Genomic DNA, 19344 nt, shown 5'->3' on the forward strand with positions numbered 1-19344 from the left:
TCAACTCACAGTGAGCAACAGTGTTTTTGCACAGAAGAAATTACAGCTGGACTCATTTGTGCCATAGGAAATAAAATCAGAATAAGGGCATCAGAATTCCATGTTTACTGGAAAGACTCAGAAAAGTTTTTCTGTGTTTACTGAAAAGACATCTGGAAATGTTCACACCAGGACATGAGATCCCTCTGTATGTTCTCATACATACTCAGATTGGAGCCCAAAGCTTCTAGATTCAGATGCTGTAATTATATTCTGATTACAGCCAGAACTATAACTTGGTCAGGCAAACATGCAAGGCTCATACATGAAAAGTGTAGAGGTAAAAAGCCAACAACAAGGTTAAGAGTACTCAGGTCAGAGTTGTTGTGGAAGATACAATTAAAGGGATGGATCAGTCATACAATAAATGCAGTCCTCTGGAAACATTAGTTGTATTCTTAGAAAATATTCACAACAACCCATTCTAATTTCTCATCCACAGGTTTTCCACTGTTTTGGAACATCCTGGCCAATGGCAGTATAGCTCATTTCAGATATCCACACATCATACCTTAAGTGGCAAAAAACATGGGAGTTTTGTAAGGAAGGTCTGAAACTGATTACTAATTGTGGTCCAGAGGTTGCTGGGTGAATCCATCGGCAAGGCTTCCATAAAGGTAGCAATGTTTTCCAAGCAGCGCAGCATTGCACCCCCTGCCGGCAAATTCTTTTTGTTGTTTAGTCCCTGGGAAACAAAACGAGAACTGTAAACCAATGTACACATGCAGATAGGTCTCTTAAGCAGTATTTGGAAATGCTGATGTTAATTTGTTCAGACCAAATACTGCTTACCTTTTCTAAAGTTAATTATAAAAGGTTATGCAGTGGATTTGGGCTGCCTATGTGAAAATGAATACTAGTTCAGTTCATAAAGTACTGAGCAAAAGATTTGTAGCCAGAATGTTACAAGCAAGGTCCTAACTCATAAGCTGCTTAGATTGGCATGGCAGTAAAAAAGGGCCCATGTTTTCCTTTGCACAGTTTTATACAAGATATGTTCATTAATGTTCAGAAGACTGTGTTTGCTTTTTTGGCTTGTATACTAGGCCCAGGCCTGGAAAGACATAAGCAGTTTTAAAGTGATGTCAAAATCTTTCTATGAATCAACAGCCATGCTCTTGGAAGGGCAGAATCCATGCAAGTGAGTAGTGAGTGGATAACAGTTACAATAGAAACAAGGGCACAAAAAGCAGTCTGTGAAAGGCAGGCAGTGAAACTTTGGATTACTTAGAGAAATTGCCATTAGTTACAGGGGAGAGTGAGAACTGAGACATATAAGAAGAATGTTCCTGAAAATTAGAAAAAGTGCTGGGGAAGGGATAGCCCATACTACCAATGTATAGGACAGCTCTGGGAGTTGGTCTGAAGGGAAAAAACCAGCCAACCGGACAAACAAACAAAAACCCACAACAAAATTATCAGTGGAAGAAAAACAGACAGAAAATGCTGAGGACCACCTAATCATGCTTCCAGAGAGGAAAAAACCAAAAATTCACATTGGTTTTGGTGATGCAAGTTTGAATTACTAATAAATGAGGATAAATGATCCAATAGGCCTGATAATTCTAACAAAACTAGCACCATTAATGGACTTGATTGCCAACATACCTCTAACAGCTGGCTCACAGCGGCGATGGAACTCAGCTCATTGAAGTCCATAAGAGACGTGGCCAAGGTCCGTAAAAAAGTTCCATCTAAAATTTGAATGACATTTTTGCACTGGCTATAGATACAGAGGTAACTAAAAGGGTCAGAAATGCACTCAGGTGCTCTAAATTACCTTTAATATTGCTCTGGAAGAGCTGGGGGAAGATGCCATTAGGAGCCAGCTGATGGAACACACATCGGAGGAACTGCTTGGCCACACCTGCAGCGTTTCCAGGGATCATCATGCTGAAACAAAGGGAAGCAAAAGGAAGAAGAAATTGCATTGCAGATGAAACACTCCTCAAAGCTGACTACAGGGAGAAGATGATGAGCTGGTTCTTTTTAGTTATGGAAATGTTCAGTTATGAGAGAGACAGTCAAAAACAGAACTGTTCTAATCCCCAAAAAGTAGTGCAGCATGTTGATTTTATGACTTCAGCTTGACTATGCAGAGCTGAAAACATTATGTACACAAACCTAGGGAATTTAAGTCTCAATAAACAGCTGGGTTTTTCTGATTCTCCACAGAGTTTTATTTGTGAGTGATCTGAATGTGAAATATAATCCTCTTCTCACCTTGTATATTTCAGTAATACAGGTTGAGGTTCTTGGCTTTACCGTAAAACACATGAACAACAGGTAAACACACATTATGCTATTAATTGGCCTCTGGCAGTTTTCTTCAAGAGATTAAGTACTTTCTAATCACTCCTAAAATGAATGGTTTAATTAAAAAAAGATGGTGCATTATCCATTACCTTCAAAATGCCCATCTTAACATTTTTTTTACAGCTTCTCAAAATGAATTTATCCTATTCAGCATGTCATTTACATAATGAGCCATCACTACCAGGGGTTCTCCATGGCCAAGGATGATTCACTTGATTGAATGTATGGAGGTATTTTATCAGGAGAAATACTGAACACAGAACAAGCCAGAAAACCTGCACTGAAATTGTGGAACTCAAAAGGCATCTTTAAATTATGCCTGAATTTGAGTTTTTTCAAGTTCAACTCATAACAGTATGGATTCCTGTTCATCTTCAGAACACACAAGATATTTGAAACAAGTGGGAAAGGACAGGGTTTTCCTTTTACTCACAAAGTTTAAATAATTTTTTTTAAGTTAAACTTAGCTGATTTCAAGACTAGGGAGGATGATCCTTTAGATAAATGGTTTCATTTTGGACAAGGTATTCTTTTGCTACCATACCTTTCTGCTTGATTAGAGAAACTGGTACTTGATGCCAACCTAGAATAAAAATTAAAAAAATAAGTGAAGATCACAGTGGTTCTTTTTGTCTTTCGTTTTTAAGTAAGCAAATGAAGTATTTTTTTAATAATAAACAAGAATCTTGGTGAACATTTAAAATGTCACCAGAAAGGTCTCCTGAAGAACACATAAATTCAGTTAAGTCATGCTTGTGCAGCATAAAACCCTACTCAATTTTGCAGTCTTACAAATATTTAACAGCTCTAAAGAAAATTCTGCTTGGCTTCCTGAAGATAATGAAGTCAAGCTACTGCCTTACATACACTTCATGGATAATTACTAACCTAGAGGGGATTTGAAGAAAAAAAGAGTTTGCCAGAAGCTGCCTACTGACTGAATTGATCAACACAGCAACAGAGTAAACCAAAATTCTCTACTTGGCAGTCTGTAGTGAGGCCTCCAGTTCCAGATTTTGGCACCTAAATAACTGGTGCCAATAAATAATTTCATAAAGAGTAAGTACCCGCAAGCTCTTACAAAGCAGATGAGAAATAGATGGTTCTCAAAAATCAAGTAATTTATTTCAGTAAATACAGATTTTGAAGCCAAGTATTGGCATTCACTGATGAAAAAACTGAACATGATCTTAAAGCAAAATCATGCACTTCAATGTCCAGGACACATAAACGAATAGAATTAGAGCTTAATATCAAACCAACACAGCTTTAAAATAAAAGTATTTATAAAAGATATACACTGGAAGCATTTCTGACATACAAAACACATCTGCTGTGCATTAGTATTTCAGCTGCTATTAGTTGGTACGTCCAAACAGAAAGTTCACAGAGCAACGCTAATTTGCATCTGATGATGATCTGGCCTTCAATGTTTATCTTTGATTCATGATCCTTTTAGGCAGGATTTAGCTGTGTCTCATTCCTCTGTCAGCCCCTGTTCTGAAGACAACCATCTCCTCTCTACTCATCACTGCAAAATCCAATAAGGACCCTAAGGCAGTTCAGTCAAACGCATCAGTGTGAAACAAAAGAGGTTGGGATTTTTATTAATACTGCATGACAAGCTGGGTACAGAGCTTACAGTGAAGTATTCTCAGGCTGTATGTTGTAGGGGACTAGGGAATATATTCTTTTCAGTTGTCCCAGCATAAATCATTAGAGTCCCTGATTCCACTGTTACTAAGAGGAGTTCACATTAAAATACAACATATTAATTCTGCTGTACACCTAGTTCTGGGTGAAAACTGGTCTCAATCTACTTTGAATCTACTTTGCTTCTGGAATAACTGTAACATCTCCTTATATTAAAACAGGGTTTCTGCAGAATGCAGTGAGACTAATCACGTGCCCAATGGACATTACACTTATTTTCAAAAAGCTACTAAAGCATACAAATATAACAGCATAAAATAGTTCTTCTAAATCAAAAGTCCTATGCAAAGTTTCTCTTCTCTTGAATGCAATAATGCAAGTGTGGTTTTTATGATAAACATTTGGTTTCTAACTTAGGAAAAACTTTGTGAGACATGAACCACACTAAACACCTGGGAACATCTGAAACTCTGAAGTTCACAGCTTGTGTGTACTCAACATTACTACTCTAAATATTTTTTTGCACACAGGCCATGAACCCCCACCATTACTTCCACTTTCCAGACCATAAAGCCCAACAGTAAATGGACAGTCGACAGTAAATGGATGTGTTCAAATTTGTACCTGTTAAAAACAGAAGTTAAGCTTTTCAAGGCTCCTCACTAACTCTCAAGAGCCTGCATCCCATTTGCAAGCAGGGCTGTGATGCTTGGAATGCTAAATGTCACTGGAAATCAATGAACTAAGAATCAACAAGTCAAAAATCTCAATTCAGGAACTAGAGCATAAAGTGTATGCCTGTCTTAAAAACATCTCTATGTCTTGAATCTATGAATTTTTCTCTTCTTAAAATCCCAGTAGATGCCAAACTGTACACAAATAACTTCTGTAATCTGTGTATTGTTTAGGTATTCTTAAAGACCCTGGATTTCCCAACTCCTTGTTTCCGCTTCTAAGCATGAAAGTAGTAGCTAATTTTTTAAGAATAAAAATGCAAGTGGTCCAACTCATTCTTAACTCTGCTGTCAGATGGGTACTTAGAGGAAATGGTATGTCACTGCTTGATGAGACAGCAACTTAGGTTATACACGTGACACACCTGAATGCCTCTTTGATTGCATTGCTACTTGCTTTGCATGTATTCAAAATAATTCCTTTGTGGGGAGCCTCTTACTGGACTTCAAATTTGTCAGAAATGGCAGTCAGTAGGAACAAGACAGGATATTTACAAGGGACATCCCCTGTTGCATGCCATCTGCTGCTCTGAACCTATCAGCTGTCTCACTCCAAAGATGCAGCATTCCTTCCTCAAAGCACAGAAATAAGTAGCCCACTCAGCCCTCATCCCTCAGTAATTTATCCTCCAAATGGTTCACTCTTTGTGGCTCTAGTACTGCTGTATTTACAAGAACAACACAGAATGGATAGCATCTGTCTAGATTAGAAACTGCCTCCATCAGAGTTCATTAGCAGTGACAGCAGGGAACTGCAGCCTTGCAGTTGATGGAAATGGAAGACTTAAGTAGCTGCTGCATTTAAATGGAATTCAAAGATAGTAGAAAGGGAGGGCTGTGAACAGCTGTGCCCCTGCACAAGATACAGTCAAGCAATTTTAACTTGAGTCACTGAAAAGAGAGAGCTGCCTGATATTTCTGCACTTCTAGTGCTGCTCACGCATTTATTCTTAAACACTCCCAAGGCATCCCTCCTGCCTCTTAGGCAGAAAGTCATGGAATTGACTGAGGCAGAAATGAGAATTGATGCAATAGGAATGGTGCACTTCAGATATCCCATACACACTGGATAGAAGTCACAAGAGAAAAACAATAGACACAAAGCATTTAAGGCCTTAACAGAGATAATCTCATGCAGCAGCTGGTTAGGAGGCCCTCATAAGGAGAAGAAACTCTACTTAAGTACCATACAAACTATGGTTGAAGAGCTTCAGGTATGCTAATGAATGATCTTACCTAGGCATCAACAGTCCTCCAGGAGCAACAAAACTCAGAAAAGGTAAACATGTTTCTTAATACCTTCTAGAGCACAAACTACATAAAACTGAAAAATTCTGGCAAAGCAGCAAAAAAGAGTAACCAAGACAATTCAGTCTTTACAAGAAGCACAGAAGCTGTTTAAGGGCATAACATTGGAAGCACAGAGCCAAGGTAACCCACCTGTTAAGGAAGATTTGGAGAGAGAAGAAGAAAGGAAAGGTGAGGGAGGCTATTAGAAAAAGGAAGGCTTCTTTCAAAAATGAAGGCATGTCTCAAATGAAAATAAAAAGAAGGCTCAATTCTAACAAATCCAATGTAAAATCCATGGGAAGGAAGACCAAAAAATGGCTGAGGGAGTAATAAAGGTTAACAGTAAATTTTTCAAGAAGTATGCTGCATCAGCTGCTGTTCAGGTAATAAACAGGACGCTCAAAGAAGATAACAGTACTGCATAAAAAGTGAATTAATTCTTTACATCACTGCTTACACTTGGACAAGCTGGGGGGATTCCCAAGCTGGAGCCTCCCTTTAGATGATAAAGAGTGGAAGATAAAAAATTGAAGTGACAATTCATACAATTCACACAACTGAAGTGACAGTGGAAAAAAGTTACATATGAAATTGATAAAATTATAAGTAAGAAGGAGACAGAAATAGATGTTATTCACTTAGGAGTTCTAAAATATACAACTTCACAAAGTGAAGCTTATGTAAACCCAATTGCAGGCACAAAATTCTTTTGATGAGAGGAAAGTCCCAAATTTACCTTCCTACAGATTGCATGATGTCCAACAGCAGAGGAGCAGCCAAGTCTGGACTAAGGTGAATGAAAGTTGACAGCACAACTATGGCCAGACCTAGTGTTTCTTCATCGTATTCTTCAAGAATAGCCCCACAGTCATGGCACCTGTGAAGAACAGTTTTAAAAACTGACATCAAGATCAGAAGCCAGAACTTCCAGTTTCTGTTCCCAGTTTTTGGCCAAATTAATGCATGGCTCCCTGCTGACTGTTTCTCCATTAAATAAGTACACTTACATTTAACGCTTCTTTTAGAGCCATTTTAACCAACCACTTAAAGTTTGCAAAAGCTTACAGGATAAGTAAGTATCAGCATTAAAATCATATGTTGAATACACATAATTATACCTCAATAGTTACCTATTTCAACAGAAACCCCAAGGATTTTTAGAGAGATTTCTTTTTTTCCCTAAGACAAAAGTGGTTTCTGATGGATCACAAGGAACTTTTGGTTTAAAATGGGACGGAAAGTGCTTCCCCTGCCATCCACACACACAATAGCCTGAGTCATCACTTTGTCTGTGCAAACTCACATGGACCTACTGCATTAAAAGCACATCTTGCTGACAGTGCTTAGAAAATTTTTACCTTTGGGTAAAAAAATTATTTTAGCATAGAGATAAATAATAAAATGGACTTTATAATTCCATAAAGAGTATACTTTTTTTGACCTACTTGAAGTTGAACTAATTATTTGCTAATTATTTGAAAAGAACTTACTTGTCAGTCATCACAGTAGGCTGGTCATCAGCAAATTCTTCTGGTGCAGGTACAAACATACTGACTATACTGGGTGCTGACAGCAAGCTAGATTTTGTGGCACCTTAACACAATCAGGGGGAAAAGAAGTTTAAAAAAATTAAAAAAAGAAAAAAAAGAAAATTAAAGAAAATCACTAAACAGCATCCAAACTGCTTGAAGAAGATACTTCTGAAGAAGAGATATAGAGATATGATGGTTTTACTGTGCAGAGAAGTAAGAAATAAAGCGTGTCTACAGAAGGGTATACAGCACATTCTTTGCTTGTCCTAGATTATTCCATTTACCTAGAACTATAAATTTAATTTACACAAACAAATTAAAAAAAACTTTAAAAAAAATCCTCAGAAAATCCAAAGAACAAAAATTCCAGGACAGGTGATGTAATTGTATGTATGTTACTCCTGTTCCCATACAGTTCAGGTCCTATAATGAACCCAGGGAGCTCAGCTAGTAAGACACCATCATTATGTATATAAGATATCCCCATGGGTATCTCATTCCAAAGATCAATCTACAAAAAGCTCATTTTGTGAACAAATTTTTGTAAGAGTGCCATTGCCCTCTTGGTGCCAATTCAACTGCAGATTAAGTAATCCATTATCAGCCTTCTTGCTGTTGCTTCAATCTGCAGGTCCAAGATTTAATGTTGGCATTAGCCTTTTCTGATAATAGTTAACAATGGAAACAAGGAAGCTTCTCCAACTAAGCTAATTACAGATGGAATTTCTGATTAAATAATCCCAGTTACTGCAGGAAAAGTGAATTTAGTACCAGCTGTCAGGCAAATTTATCTAAGAAGCTCCCACAAATTCCAAACTTAAAATATGTGTAGTGGTGATGATTTGTTTCAGAAGAATAAGACAGGTTTGAAACAATCAATTTACTAAGTATGGAAAGAAATGCTTCTTTAAATACAGATGTCTGCAATTAATAATTGTCCCTAGAGATTTTGTTGTATATGACCAGACACTCCAGGAAGTCCAGATTACTCCTCAGTAATGCAGAATGCAAGGAATAGAAGTAGATTTCCACATATTTCTAGCCAGATGTTTTCCCCCCTTACAATTGAATAAAGATATCTTTACTATAACTTTGGAAGTTTCACTGTCATATTCACAGAATTATAGAATCACAGAATTGGCTGGGTTGGAAGGGACCTCAGAGATCATCAAGTCCAACCCTTGATCCACTACCGCTGCAGTTACCAGACCATGGCACTGAGTGCCACATCCAGTCTCTTTTTAAATATCTCCAGGGATGGAGAATCCACCACTTCCCGGGGCAGCCCATTCCAACGTCTGATCACCCTCTCAGTAAAGGAATTCTTTCTAATGTCCAACCTAAACCTCCCGCAGCACAACTTGAGACCGTGCCCTCTTCTCTTGCTGAGGGTTGCCCGGGAAGAGAGACCAACCCCCACCTGGCTACAACCTCCTTTCAGGGAGTTGTAGAGAGTGATGAGGTCTCCTCTGAGCCTCCTCTTCTCCAGGCTGAACAGCCCCAGCTCCCTCAGCCTCTCCTCATAGGATCTGTGCTCGAGTCCTTTCACCAGCCTGGTTGCCCTCCTTTGGACCTGCTCCAGGACCTCGATATCCTTCCTGAACTGAGGGGTCCAGAACTGGACACAGGACTCGAGGTAGATGCAAGTCCCATTGTAGCACTGTAGCAACAAATCTACTAGCAGAAAGGCAGTACTTCTTTGTTGTCCCTGTCTTGATTAAAGTATCTTGTCTAATAATTTTTCAATAACCTACATTCTGCAGGACAGATGGGTGCTCTAATAGAGCTGAACGGAAAACAAAATTCAGCACCATTTGATACCAACCAAAAAGCCTTCCTGTCAATCTTAGCATAGAGATCAGGTCAAGTGGACATTGAACTAACCTCTGATTCTTAGTGGTGGTCCCTCCAACTCAGGGTTTAGGCAAACAGGGACATTGCACAGCCGCTTTCCATGCTGTATCTGCTCTGTGAATAAATAAAGAACGTCAGTCTCCAGAATTATTATTTCAGCATCTGTCACCAGCACTGCAAGTCTTAAGCAGTTAAAACAAGAGGAAGACAAATAGAACAGCTACTGAAAAAAACAAAGAAAAGAGTTCATTTTAAAGCATAGGAAGAGAAGAGGGGGAGGGAAGGAGAGAGGGATGGACATAAGGACTGAGGGAGGAAGAAAGAAGAAAGAAGTCCATGAAAGAAAAAGGAGGTAGATAGCCTAATATCAAAGAAGGCATTTTAGAAAACTGTCATTAAACAAGAAAGGAGATGCGAGGCACAAAGATTCAACAAGATATGGAATATGAGTCACAAAAAAAAAAAAAAGAAAGACAGTGTCTAGAAATACTAAGAGGCTAGAAGTGAAGTATAGTTTGTGTTGACAGAAGACACAAAATGAATGGTTTTACAGCTAGCAAGTTCAGAAAGAGTGGCTTGAAATAAGAAATGAAAGAGACAAACACTATGTATCAATGTTAAAAAAAAAACCCAAGCACACATTATATACTAGTTGTTACACCAGAGAATAATGAGTCTTAAAGTTGTGGTGTGACATTGAAATGCCAAATAGTCATACTGAACATTTGTCCTGAAAAAAAAACAAAAACCAACAACCTATTTTCTGTCCAAGTAATATCTTTACACCGAAGCTAGTGGCTGAAAGAGAGACTGGGAGACGCAAAGCTTTCCATAAAAGAACATTTTACTTGCTGTCTCCATGCTTGGAGGTCTTTAGCTGGAATGAACGTTGGAGGGAAAATTCTTGTATGTTGTGAAGAAAGGCTTGGGACTTGGAACAATATTAACATGACAAAGTTCCTAAATGGTTTTGAACACTGACTCGTTCCTCTTGAATGCACACTAATTCTTGAAGAATGAAAGCATCAACATTTTCATCTCGAAACCCCAGGCTGCGAAGCTAGGTGGTACCACCTAAACCTCTTCAATAAATAAACCTAACAAAAAATCCAACACTGATATCATTGACAAATTATGACCTTTATGGTTTAAGGATTTCATGCTGAGCATGCTACCCAGCAGTATGGAGTAGAAAGCACAATACTGAACTATATACCATACCTTTATCTATGCATCAGTGACAGGATTTAGTTTAATGGACCTTAAATGCTGAAGACTGATTTGAGCAAAAATTTTAACTCAGCTATTCAGAACTGATGCTGAGACATTCATTCAGCATGCTAAGCTCCATAAACTAGAATGAATTAATTGTTTAGTAACACCTGCTATGACTTCGATCGTAACAGAAAATATTAGAAGAGAAAAAAAAAAATCAAACACTCAAGTAATGAAGAAATTATGTGCTTAATTCAGTTTTCATTGCTTTGCATTCATTTTAAAGAGAGAAAAAACAGGTCAGTGAGTGAACAGAAACTTCAGGTGTTCAGCATGAGCTAACAGAATCTTCTCTAAAGAGAAATAAAACTGGTTGGTATAAGGCATAATTCCTTGGTGTACCAACACCACTGTAAAAATTCATGCAAATAAATGTTTCCATGCACCAGGGATTAAAGCTATACCTAATGAAATCAACAGTGATACTCACATCTTATTCAACGAGGCCAGGAAATAATCCAAATAATACCCAAAATTGAAGGGACACCACTGTACCACAGGGACTACCTCACAAATATGTAACTATTTCAACTCATAGGTGAGAAACTAATACTCACTAGAAATTTTCACTTTAGACTTGAGATTGTTTACTTCTCGGCAATGGTAGAACAGAAACGCTCACTTTTTAGAGTGATACAGCAAGTAATTTGTTTTGGAAATAAACATAAAGAACAATAAATGCAGCTCACCAGTATCCCAAGTGCTGATATTGTGGGGAGCACTAGACTGGTGTTCCAGCTGCCTCTTCATTAGCTGGTTCATTGTCAGAGCTCCCAAAGAGCCTCTTTTCGTTTGTCTGAACTGAGCTGCAAGTCAGAAATGCAAAAGGATTTCAGGGGCTCAGACAACATGTAAACTACTCTTATTTCCTGATCTTACAAGTCAGTATGAGATAAATACAGAAAGGACATAGGCTGCTCTCAGGATCTTGCTCAAGTCTACACGTACTTTATTCACCACTACACGGGGTACAGTTCTGGCCCAAGTGATGTCACTCATGACTGACTTAAATTCAGGGTCTTATCCACTGTGCGAACTTCCAATGCCTTTTTGTCTTCCAATATCATGAAAGCTCTCCAAAACACTTGGTATCTGTGAAGTGTAAGATGCTACCCCAAAATTCCCATGCTGACAGGTGGTAACTATATACTTGAATCTCGCTGGGATGCAATGCAGTGAGGAAGGAAACTCACTCTCCCCCTGCAAAGGATGGAGGACTGCTCTGCCCATGCTCACAGGAGGAAAGCAAATTCACTGACTGTACAGCACAAGCACTCTGCACGACTGATGCAACCTGAACAGGCCTCCTAAGTACCAACCACTCAGGCATTCCACCTGCATGTTACTCTGCAGTGTGAAGCCAGCATGCCTTGGAAGATGTGTTCCTTTTGTGACTTCATTGCCATTCTTCTTGCATGGAACTACCAGGCAACAAGCATTCAATTTTTCCTTATCCAACTATTCACAACACTTCTTGAAATATATATTACTATTTGCTTTAAGAGATGCATCTCAGTAGATAATGCTCACACACACACAAAATGTGTATTCAAAATTTAAGTCTTTTTTAGTCATGTACTTTCTGAGTGCTTAAACAAGAGGAAAAAACAGATATACAACTGACTTTCTTCTTTTCTTCCCTATTTATAAGAAAACTCTAATTGTACGAGCATAATACATTCACTTTGACAGATGAGTCTGAGAAATACATTTCAACCACTGAAATCAAAATCATCATATCATACACAGTAGGAAGACAGAGTTTTAAGGTCCTGCTTGAACAAGGCATACGAGACTCACCCTGTAGGAAAGCTTTTAAAATGTTGCCATAAGATTATGTTTAAGCGTTTTCCTCTCAGAGCTTTGAAGCAAAAGGAAGAAAGGAAAATCTTCTCCCAAGTATTATTTTCATCTACAACTACATTCAACATCTCTAAAAACACTATTAACATAGTTTCAGGTAGTTCTGTTCTAAAATTCCAAACAGTACCCAGCTAAGCTCTGAAAAAATACCCAGCATTTCAAATTATTAATTGTAATCAAGAAGTACAGACAAGGGAAAAACTACAACTTTCAGAAAGCTCTGAGGGTTTGAGTGTCTCCTAAACTTGCTCTACTCAGATTCTACCCAAGAGTTTGAAATTCAGAGAAGGCCAAGTACTCCCTAAAAAACAAATTCAAGCCCTGAGTAATAATAAACACAATTATAACTTCAGTAGGAATCTGCACACTGAAATAATTTTATTAGATGAGGTAGTTCAAGTTTTCCTTCACTATATCCTTTCAATGTATCTGAGTGCATTTAAGTTCTATTTTTGGTCCAAGTATAAATTTCTCCACCATTATTGCACGGCAGTCCTTGTATAACTGAACTTCTGGAACTGAACCAGACCAATAGACCATTCCATGTTTCACTTTTAAAAGTCATATTGCAGATGCCTTTCACTGCAGATTAGGAGAGAAATAGATTTAACATCGTTTCCAGGGCAAGGATTTTAAATAGATGTTTTATCACTTTATCAAGCATAGAATTTCCTGATGAAAGAACAGCAATTAATGTTAGAACTGACCAGACTGCTTGGACTGCGGATGACTGTCAAAATATAGAAAATTATCTCTTTGAATTGTCTTTATAGCATTTGCAATTGTATTTAAATAAAAAATCATGCATATTTCACATAGTTAGGCTACGGTTGAGCAGGTTTGGTTTTCCAGGGTTATTTACCTGATTTCTCAAAGACAGATATGATTTTAAATATTTGTAAGAAAAAAAAAATCTATAAACCAAAAAAAGCTAAACTGGCAGGCTTAGGACAGTGTTGGAGTGAAACTGAGTGCTGTGGACCAGCATGTGTCTTTTCATGCCTAAGACTGACCAGTGGCATAGGGAAGGAAGTTTTCCTTGATTAGGTTTTCTACAAGAAACTTAACAGCCATAAGGAGATCAGTAACCTTCAGCAGCTGGGGAGCCTTTCATGTGTTTAGCTACTGATCTGTTCAATCGTCCCTCCACTGCTGTGGTATCCTCTACCCAGAAAGAGAAATCCAAAGGCAAAATCCTATCACCATTAATAATGTACACTCCCTGTGGCCAGGTACAAGTAATGTATCTATCTGTGTAACACAAATGCCTTGTGCTCACAGCCCTGAGCAGGGATTGTTATGCAAAGCACTGTAAAGACACATAGTAGAAAGTAAAAAATATTTCATTCTAAATGGACAAGAGACAAAATGGAATCACACACGTCCCTTTCTGCTGTTGGAAACTGAGGCACACAGAAAGACAAAAGGAATATTTTCAAAGGAATGTAGGCTCAATATCATATAGATCCTATCCTGATTACATATATTGGAACTTACAGGAACACATAGCACTCAGTGAAACCAAAACAGAGACAGCTCTTTAAGCTACTTTAATAACTGACATCTGTATCATTGCGTGGGAAAAAAATGTACTCCTACTGTGAGATGCAAATGACACAAGATGCTTCTGGTAAAACTGAGAGCAAACCTCTGATTTGGAGTACTCATCATTTTGGAGTACTCATCTGGCATGGCTAAAGTAACATCTTCCTTTAATAGGCCAAACATCTCTTCCAATCAAATCAGCAGATGCAGAGTTTCAGAAACTAAAAATTAACTTTTCTAAAGTAATCAGAAATTGCAGTTCAGCAAGCTCACCCATACCCAACCAGGTCATAATATCTGCTCCCTAGTCAGTCATCAACCTTTGGATGTGTTATTTAACATTACCTAAGTGGGCTTAACATTCTGGATTTTTTTAGCACTCCAAGATGCCTCCACCTTCCAGTGTGATCTACATCTGCTCTGTTATGCCATGGGTTAATGTGAACTTAAGCCACCCCAGTTCACTTTCCATTGGAAATGGGTATGGGAGGTTCAGATAAATAGTTACTGTATTTCAGCCAGCTAAGGAAGTGGATTTTCAATGAATTTTTTTAAAATTGTCTTTTTTTTCCCTAAGGTATGGCAAGAAAAGTACTGAAGACTTTCAGACTTTCAGTAGCAGCCCTGTGGAGCTCTCATCCTCTGCTTCTGTGCACTGACAGTGGACAATGCTTTCCCTTACTGGAAAATAAACATTCATCTTTAATGAAACATTGCTTTAGCTGATACCTACTCCAACTCAAAAAAAATACTTATGTGAAATTTGCCATGTCACAAAGAATCTTGCAGCTGGTAACTGCTAAAATCACGCTGCCCATCAGAAATTTAACAGATCTAATCATATCCAACACAGCTATACATTCAAGAATCAGTTCAACTCAATGCAAGGCATTTACCATACTTGATATACATTTGATGCAAAAATACAGAAACTTTGATTTAACCCTCAACCCAGAGGCAAACTTACTTGATATAGAAGAGTGACTGCTTGTCTCCGGGGCACCTGCTTCCAGGGTGGGTGCAGACGAGGACTCCCGGGGCATTTCCAGTGTTGAACGTCCTTTGGTAGCAGGATCTGTATGTGACAATTGTGCTTAAACTCCCAGTATTTAGAAGCAATTAATAATTTCCATCCACTTTCTCCCTGGATGCCCTTTTCACATCTTTTCAGTCAGCCATTCACCATCTAGCCTTCCCAGTAGCTTCAAAAGCATCCGATGTGTGTATCAGAAGAATTTCTATGAGACACAGGATTCTAGTACTTAAAATCACTTTTTAAAGGAGTTTTCTACCTATGCTCTTCAGAGTCCAGAACTAAGAAATGCACATAGAGTTTGATTTTGACCCCACTCACGAGTGACTATCAGAACCATCAACATGGAAATAAGATACCATTGATGTTAGCTAATTTTAGAGACAGCTTAGAATCTTCTAAAAGACTAATCTCCAACATGCTTTCATTCCAAAGGCTGCTGATGTACCAATTGATCCTATGGATTAAAAGAGTTTAAGATTCTACCAGTAAAAACAAGGCACTAAAATTAATTTTATGATAACTGATACTGTCAATATGGGACAATATGCAAAGCACTTTTCAAGTGTTGATGGTTGATTTCAGCATATCCTATAAAAACAAAAATATATCTGTGCTGTAAAATGTCTCAGGCAGGAAATTCTGTAGCCTAGCATTGCACACTTGAAGAAACAATCCATTTGGATATTTATTTCATAGAGCAGTTTAAGAGGGCTGAGGCCCTCTTAAAACACATAGAAATCTAATAGGCTGACAAAGCTTGAGTAAGACTTTGAAATTATAATCAGCCCATTATGATGGGAACATTAAGCCTACTTAAACAAATTACAACACAGATGTTCTCAAATAAACTAATCAATAAGGCTAAACAAAGCAAAACAGAACATAAATGATACATTAAACTACCCAAGTCACTAAATTACCAAGTTATCTGAATTGCCTGTATCAACCTGTAATGCAAGTAAGCACTTTATGAGTCATTGTGAATGTTTTAGGCTCCCCTTGGATGACAAAATTAGATGCATGCAGTCAAATGACTATCATATATGCTATAATCCTAGATTCCACTTGGTGTTTCAGAATTGTAACACCTTTTCCAAGCACTTTCAAGGATGATAGTGTTGGTTACTGCATGGAAATGCCCTTATTAATCAATATTCCTCCTCACCTCACTGTCCTCACCTGAGGACTGAAGGATTCTTTCCTCTTTTAATTAATATGTTTTAAAAACAGACTAGGAAAATTCTAACAACTGAAAAATCCTGGGTGGGGGAGGGGAAAAAACCCAAAACAATACAAAACAAAACAAAAAAACAAACAAACAAACAAACAAAAAAAAACCAGCCACAGAAGTAAAGCAGCTGCAGCATACAGTTTTAAAAACCATTTGATACATCCAACCGGACACTGAGGAAACACCTAGAAGACACTTTGTCTCCACCTGAACAACTCCAACAAAACATTATTGAAATGACCTAAAAAAACCTGGGAGAGAGAAATATGGATTTCCCCTTGCCTGAATTTTAAATCTTTAACAAACACAAGTCATGTAAACTTTGTGGATAACTGATAAAAAGAAGAAAAAAATGCTTTTTTGTGTACAAAACCAAAATATTTGTGTATGTTTGATCCTAAATGCCAACTGTGATTAATTCCAAGTGTTCTTTGTTCTGAAGTATACAGCCTGCTGAGCTTTACACTTTGTAATGGAATCTGCTTTCCACAGCCTTATGCTTGCAGAAGAAATAATCACTATATGCAAAAGTCAGTCTAGTGTGGACTAGATTAGCAGGATAAAGGCACAGAAGGGTGACAGTTTTTGACTACCTGCATAAAGAGACCATGGAGTTTCACTCCCCAACTTGGGTACCAGGGTTTTGTCACTGAGCTCCACTTTCTCTATCAAATGTGCCCCTCACATTTGCATGATACCTGCGTGGTTTGTATATTCCTTGTGAGAAACACACACCTGAAAACACTCACCTAGCTCAACCACATAAGATGTTGTATGTGCACATCACTCCCTATACATGCACACATTTCTCCCTACACTGGTCTGTTACTAAAACCCTCATGAAGTAATAAGCCCTTTGACTGGGTCAGTGATTGAGCTCACCTGCATCCTTCTGCTCTCCCAGCTTGTCAAGGATGTTAAAGGAAATGTCCAGGTATTCTCTCTGAATAGCACTCACAGCAATCTTCCTCTGCTTCCTCTGGCGGGGAACAATCTGAATCTTAAATTCTGACTCCTCAGTCTCCTCTTCTAGCTTCTGCTCTGTGTTTTGTTCAGTGTCAGACTCTGCATTTGTATCAAGTTTATCACTTTCTGTTTGGTTTTCAGAATCTTCAGGGACTTTAATAAGGACTGTTTTGACATTTGGGCTTGGAAGACCACTAGGTCTCATTTCCTCCATGCTGAGCTCAGAGTTGTCATCAAGGGACATTTCCGGGACGGCAGATGATTTCTGCAGTAGATCCCTTTTCTGCTTCAGTGTTAGTGTGTTCCCATGTGACATGTCCTGAATTTCTTCTGGCTTAGCTAACTCTAAAGAGTCCTTTTGATCTTTTGGAGAAGTGGAAAGAATCTCCTCTATTCTTGCTGAAGCACTGTGGCCTGTATCCTTAGAACTAAAGTCTTTGGAGCAATCTTCAATGCTGAACTGGACCAGTGGAGTTGTGCTGAGACTGAGTGCAGAGACATTGACAGGAGTTGAGGGAGATGATAGAGCAGCTGTGCCAGAGACCTTGTCAGTCAGCTGGTTTGTTGTTTCTTCTTCTTCATCACTCTCCACTATTCTAAGGGGAGGAAGAGGTTCAAAGACTAATGAGTCACTGTCTGAAGTGGAGAGCACTGACTGCTTTTCAGGCCCCGATGTTGAGTCAGAGGATAAATCTATCAGATCTAAATCCTCCTTGGGACCAGCAGGTTTCACTGGAGAATCCACTTTCACTTCATAGGTTTCCATGCAGTTTAACCTAACTTCTGGTATCACAGGTCTTCTTGTTTCCTGGAAACTCTCTGTATGAGGAAGATTTCCTTGTGTTTCTATATTTTCAGCTTTGGTAGAAGAATTCTGCTGAGATCGTCCATGATCACTCTGCCTGTGCATGGCATAAGCAGCAGGGACAGGTGGTTTTTCTAAGTCACACCGGTCTATGCAGGACTTCCTGCGATGCTCATCTAATGAAAACAACAGGGAGTCTGCATTCCCTATATCAAGAGATTTTTGTTTTAGAGAGCGTAGTTTTTTTTTCTGAATGCTTTCTTCTCTCACACAGCGGAGAATACTGTCTTGTAAGGCCCCCGTCTCTCTATATTCAGCCAGCTCTATTTCACCTGATTAAAACAGAAAGAGCTAATACTACCTCAGATGGAGAATTCAGGCAGATATCTTCATCTTTATCTCACAATTTAACATGACTTGCATTTCAAACACAAACCTAGTATTAGTTAAATTTGGTTAGATTTTTTTTTAAACTTGGAGCCACATTACATAGCTTTTTTACAATGAACAAAAAAATCCCCTACTACTTGGGTATTAGGGTTTATCAAAATTCTATCCAAACTCTACTCATCCTGGACAGATGTATGCTGAAGATAGATGGTTTAACTTTATGCATTGAAAAGAAGATGGCATTTGGAAGTAATTTGTACAGATACATGAGATGGCTGCATTAAGCATAACAGATGAAAGAAGAAATGAGGAACACAGACCACTCCAAAGAGGTTTCAAAGTAATTTCTGGACTACAGCATTGTGGACATCATTTGGACATCAGCATATATTAGAGAATACCTACATGTCATTTACTGCAACAAAGGGTGATTAAAATGGATGCTTCTAATTCATGAAGCAAGGGTGGCAATAGCAGTGAGGATGCAGCAGCACAAACCTGAGATCATAGTGGTCTTCAGAGAGTTTTTCCCCCTGTGAACCTAGATCCCAGCAAAGCCTAGCAGCTATCACAACACAGTCATACCTACTCCAAGGGTGGAGTAAAGTGAGCAGAGTTATACTTGCTGGTACTACCACTGCATTGGTATTTTGCTATGTGAACACATGCATTGAAAACACTTTAAAAGGTTATAACTGTTGTTTTTATGAAATACACATTTTCAAATAAAGCCAAATATTTATCATTAAATAATATTTATCATTATTTATCCTACAAGACAAAATACTCCACGTAATACTCCACCGGTCAAAAAA

General features: G+C 38.3%; 1 protein-coding gene across 8 annotated transcripts in view; it reads right to left on the reverse strand.

Moving 5' to 3' along the window:
* The window catches only part of UNC79 (unc-79 homolog, NALCN channel complex subunit), a 100136-nt gene that overhangs the window by 24664 nt on the left and 56128 nt on the right, over positions 1-19344 (reverse strand). For 6 of the 8 annotated variants that reach the window (XM_071745725.1, XM_071745726.1, XM_071745722.1 and 3 more), the window contains 10 exons: positions 17251-18471; positions 15069-15176; positions 11383-11499; positions 9449-9532; positions 7523-7625; positions 6769-6909; positions 2900-2938; positions 1820-1932; positions 1648-1733; positions 551-724 (listed from right to left, as the gene is read on the reverse strand). In XM_071745725.1, the coding sequence (XP_071601826.1) occupies positions 551-724; positions 1648-1733; positions 1820-1932; positions 2900-2938; positions 6769-6909; positions 7523-7625; positions 9449-9532; positions 11383-11499; positions 15069-15176; positions 17251-18471 (2186 nt within the window). The remainder of the gene's footprint in view (positions 1-550; positions 725-1647; positions 1734-1819; positions 1933-2899; positions 2939-6768; positions 6910-7522; positions 7626-9448; positions 9533-11382; positions 11500-15068; positions 15177-17250; positions 18472-19344) is intronic. The other 2 variants (XM_071745724.1, XM_071745723.1) reach the window with 1 other exon arrangement.

Source organism: Heliangelus exortis, chromosome 5, assembly GCF_036169615.1.
Source record: "Heliangelus exortis chromosome 5, bHelExo1.hap1, whole genome shotgun sequence".
NCBI classification, from domain to species: Eukaryota; Metazoa; Chordata; class Aves; order Apodiformes; family Trochilidae; genus Heliangelus; species Heliangelus exortis.